Below are 4,410 nucleotides of genomic sequence, written 5' to 3' on the forward strand. Positions count from 1 at the left end.
TGGAGCATTACACGGGGACCGCGGAGCGGGAAATGGGGACCGTGGAGCAGGAAACGGGGACGGCGGACCAGGAAACGGGGACCGCGGAGCAGGAAACGGGGACCGTGGAGCAGGAAACGGGGACTGCAGAGCTTGGAGCGAAGTACCGAAATTGGCAGTGATTAGGAACAGAAAACAAAGAACCACTTTGGCACCAGAACCGCATAAAACCCAATAGGTGCCCAACCCTACAGATTAGTGGCAGCGGCGAACTTCAGTCGCTCCATAAGCCGGCAGAGATGCTGTGGAGGTTGCCAGTTTGGGTCTCATCGAAACATTTAAAAAAGGAAAAAAATGCAAATTTGTCACGCGAATCACGTTCGGCGTGAACGCACATTTAGCCGGAAGCTCACGCTCTTCTTTATTAAACTGCATTTTTGCATCTGCTCCTGATTTACATCAATTGAAATAAACAAATACTTAAAAATACTATTTTAAGCTTAATTTTTTAAAAACATAAAAAGAAAAATACCAAAAGAGCAATTGAATTGAAAACTCTAAACTCTGAACTCCATCAGCCTGAATTTTGATGGAAATCGGTTGTAGTTTTACCGAAGCTGAAAGATTAATTTCAGTTTATTGAAAGATTCACTTCATTAAAATGTCTTCGTCTCGATTAGGAGGCTTTCAAACTCTACAACCAGACGGTCGCTCAAACGCAGATGCTGAGGTCAGCAGAAAAGTACATGGAGCTGGACTATGAGGTAATGACTTGAGAAGTTTTATATTATTTTAAAATATTATTTAAACAAACTGAGGCTGAATAATTTTTAAATACTCCTGGGATCTAGTCAATTAAACTGTTGTGTACAATAATCCTAAAACAAACATCACGGACTAAAAACAGATTTTCTTTTCCTACAGGATTTGTTCGGGCCGGAGGAAGCTGCTCCTCTGACTTCCGAATCTCCGGATGCCGAGTTTGAAGGGATGGGAGACTATGAGGAGTCCATCGTCTCCAGCTGGAGGCAACCAAAGGGAAAAGGAGACGTGGGAGAGACGGACAGCTGAGAATTATGGGATGTTGAGACTCTCGGAGCTCAACACGTCCAGAACCGGATCTGGTTTTAAAACTCTGGTTGTAAACTGGCTCGACTCAGGATTTTCAGATCCAAACATGAGAATTTTTAACCACAAAAGGCTCAAATCTAACAATTGCTTAAATCTTTCATTGTTTCAATCCAGTTTTCTCTTCATTTTGAGTTTTATAAGTTAATAAAATTAGATTTATTTGTATTTCTTTTCTAAATAAATATCAGTGATGTGTATTAATTGGAAGATGGTGTATTTAATGTCATGTTTCTGGAAATATAAGTAATAATAGAACTATATCTAGGTATACATTTTTGAAATAAGTTCTCTTTTACTGTCATTACAAGCTTTTCATAGTTTAAAAAAATGTTTTTTATGCATTAACTCCACATTAAGGATTATTTCAGTCTGCAAAAACTAAACCTTTCAGCAAACATTTATGGTATAGTGTGATCACATTACTATCTAGGCCAAACTTTTAGACTTGTGGGCCACAAAGAGCTCTAAAATTTGACATAAAGACTGAACCATAAGTAGATGTTTTTGTAGTCCACTTTATGTGAGGAAAAAACATGAAAACTAGAGGAAAACCGGCTTTAGTTTGACTGAAAATGACTTAAAAACAACATTTTTGAGTTTGTATAACAAAATTTGTTTCATTTTAGAGCCGATTGTGATGATTTGTTGATGTCCCTCGAGGGAAAAAACTCAAACTTACAGAAATATGTTCAAGTGATGCTTGAATGTTGGGAAAAATGCATGTCCGACTTGAAAAACACATGAAAAACAACACATTTTCCACATGAATGCAGAATTAACTTTCGGCACCTTTAGACAAAGGTCTATATATCTGTTATTTATTATTTAGGACACACCAGAAATACAAGGAAAATAAAACATTATTAGGGATTTTATATCATTTATTCCGTACCAGAGTAAATAGTTAAAAGGGTTGCAGTTTATCCCTTTTCAACAGTAAATGAACATCTTCATTTAATATTCCTATCACTCAACTTTTTTTTAATCTTAAATTAATTGGGAACAAAAAAATCTCAAAATCTTTGTTGAGAAATCTGGACGCACGTTTAGTTTCTCCACAGAGACACACAAAGCTGTTCGTGTTCAGATATGTTTTAATATTCAGAGTATTTTTGTTTTTTTTACTGAAAACCAAAAAGCAAACGTTTCATCATAAACAGAAGCAGCAAACACAACAAGACTTTCAGTGTTTCTATGTTTCCTGTTCTTTAAAGGGATGCGTAGAAAAGTTTCATACATGAACGCTGCAGTAACTGGCAGTGCAACTTTATGGTCCATATTTTTATTATTATTATTATTATTGAGTTTTACATTCACTGGAATATAATCCATGGATTAAAAAAGAGATGCCCACATGGACTATAGTATATTATTTTTAAAGGGAAATGACTGTAACTTGTTAAGGATGTAACCCCGCCTCCACCCAACATCAGCCAGGATAGGCCCCAGCAACCCTGATTTGGATTAAGGGAGTTCTGAAGATGTAAATGACGGATTTAGTATTTCTTACCATAAAGTTAAATGATCTGTTTAATAAATACATGTTTGTTAACAATAATTAGAGCAGATTAAATAATCTGAAACCTTCTTTTATTTTAATTTTTCACTTTTCTTAATATTTTTCTTAATCTAACTTGGCAAACAGCCTTTTTACGAGAGATTCTGTGTTGATATTTTACATTTTGGTGGAGAATGAATCCCTAATTTTGTGCTTTTATTCCCAGCAGCATCAGAAGCTAATGTTTGGCTATTACTGTGGAATGTAAAGGTTTACCAGGTAATCCCGTTAATCTACACCTGTTGAACTCCCGACTACCAGCGATGCCAATTTGTCCTCTGTAGAGAACATTTTTAACCCTGAATATCTCCCCACCAATGGATGACGCTGAATTAACTCCTTGTGGAATCTACAGACGACATTTTCCAATGATCCCAAATGTGACTCTGGGAATTGTAGTTTTTGTGGATTTAAATGGACAAAATTGTTTTTCTCTGGTAGTCAGGAGGTTTTGGTCTGTAGGAGGTTAAATTATGGGTTTAGGAGGCATTAAAAAAACAAGTGTGTGGGCTTCATCCACTTAAAGGGCTAAAGCTTAACAGTCTAAACCGTAGAAGATTGCAAATCAGTGCCTTGTCAGTAGATAATAAGAACCCAGCAGGACAAAACGCTGCAGGTTAAACAAATGAAGATTTCCAGGCCTTCCATAATAAGGCTCAGGTTTTCTTTTCCAGAAGTAAATGCAGGTTAGAGAGTCAGAAGAGGAAACAGAAAGAGTCTGATGGCTCATATGTGGAAGACGATTGTTGTGGTGTCTCCTTAAAGTGAGGGAGTGTGAAGAAGAAGACAGGACAGCAGAGAGGAGCGAGTCAAACTCCAGAAGATCTAGAAACAGAAGAGGAACGGATGAGGAAAAACAAGTTAAAAAGACAATTTCTAACTGGAACAGAAATTTACTGTAATTGCTGAAAATGCTAAAGCTATTTGCATAATGCCAAAGTTGCTAAATGACTTAAAGTTGCATAAAGTACACAAAAAAATTCAGAATTTCTTGAAAAAAAAATGTACATGCCAAATTATACAAAAATGCTAACATGTTGCTAAGACACTAGTTTAACCCAGAATTAGAGCATAACATCCTCAGTAGATGCCAAATTATACAAAAATGCTAACATGTTGCTAAGACACTAGTTTAACCCAGAATTAGCCCAAAAAAACCTCAGTAGATGCCAAATAAGGCAACAAAGCTAAAATGTTGCTATAATGTTAGCTTAATTTCACATTACCCCCCAAAAATAAACCTCAGTAGATGCCAAATTATAAAAAAAAAAATGATAGTACATTGCTAAAATACCAGCTTTTAACTTAGAATTAGCCCAAAAAACCTCAGTAGATGCCAAATTAGCTAAAAAGAAGAAAAAAAAGCTATGTTGCTAAAATGTGAGTTTTTAACCCAGAATTAGCCCCTTGGTAGATTCCAGGTGAGCTAAAAGGAGAAAAAAAAATTAACATGTTGCTAAAATAATAGCTTTACGAATAATTAGACCAGAAAACCTCAGTAGATGCCAGATTAGCTAAAAAAAAAAGCTAACACGTTGGTAAAACTCTAGTTTTTAACCTAGAATTAGCCTCAAAAACCTCAATAGATGCTAAATTAGAAAAAAATGCTAGGACATTGCTAAAATGCTAGTTTTTAACCCAGAATTTGCCCTAAAAAAACCTCAGTAGATGCTAAATTAGACAAAAATGCTAGCACCTTGCAAAAAAACTAGCTTTCAACCCAGAATTAGCCCCCCAAAACC

The 4,410-nt window shown here is 35.9% G+C and overlaps 2 protein-coding genes across 2 annotated transcripts in view; one reads left to right on the forward strand and one right to left on the reverse strand.

Annotated features, from left to right (window-relative positions):
• Window positions 1-1,200, forward strand: part of LOC112153936 (endoplasmic reticulum protein SC65) — a 9,672-nt gene extending 8,472 nt beyond the window's left edge. The window contains exons 7-8 of the mRNA XM_024284408.2: window positions 660-743; window positions 904-1,200. Of these exons, the coding sequence (XP_024140176.1) occupies window positions 660-743; window positions 904-1,050 (231 nt within the window). The 3' untranslated portion in view covers window positions 1,051-1,200. The remainder of the gene's footprint in view (window positions 1-659; window positions 744-903) is intronic.
• The window catches only part of LOC112153930 (disintegrin and metalloproteinase domain-containing protein 11), a 52,172-nt gene that overhangs the window by 15,568 nt on the left and 32,194 nt on the right, over window positions 1-4,410 (reverse strand). The window lies entirely within an intron of this gene.

Source organism: Oryzias melastigma, linkage group LG19 (assembly GCF_002922805.2).
Source record: "Oryzias melastigma strain HK-1 linkage group LG19, ASM292280v2, whole genome shotgun sequence".
NCBI classification, from domain to species: domain Eukaryota; kingdom Metazoa; phylum Chordata; class Actinopteri; order Beloniformes; family Adrianichthyidae; genus Oryzias; species Oryzias melastigma.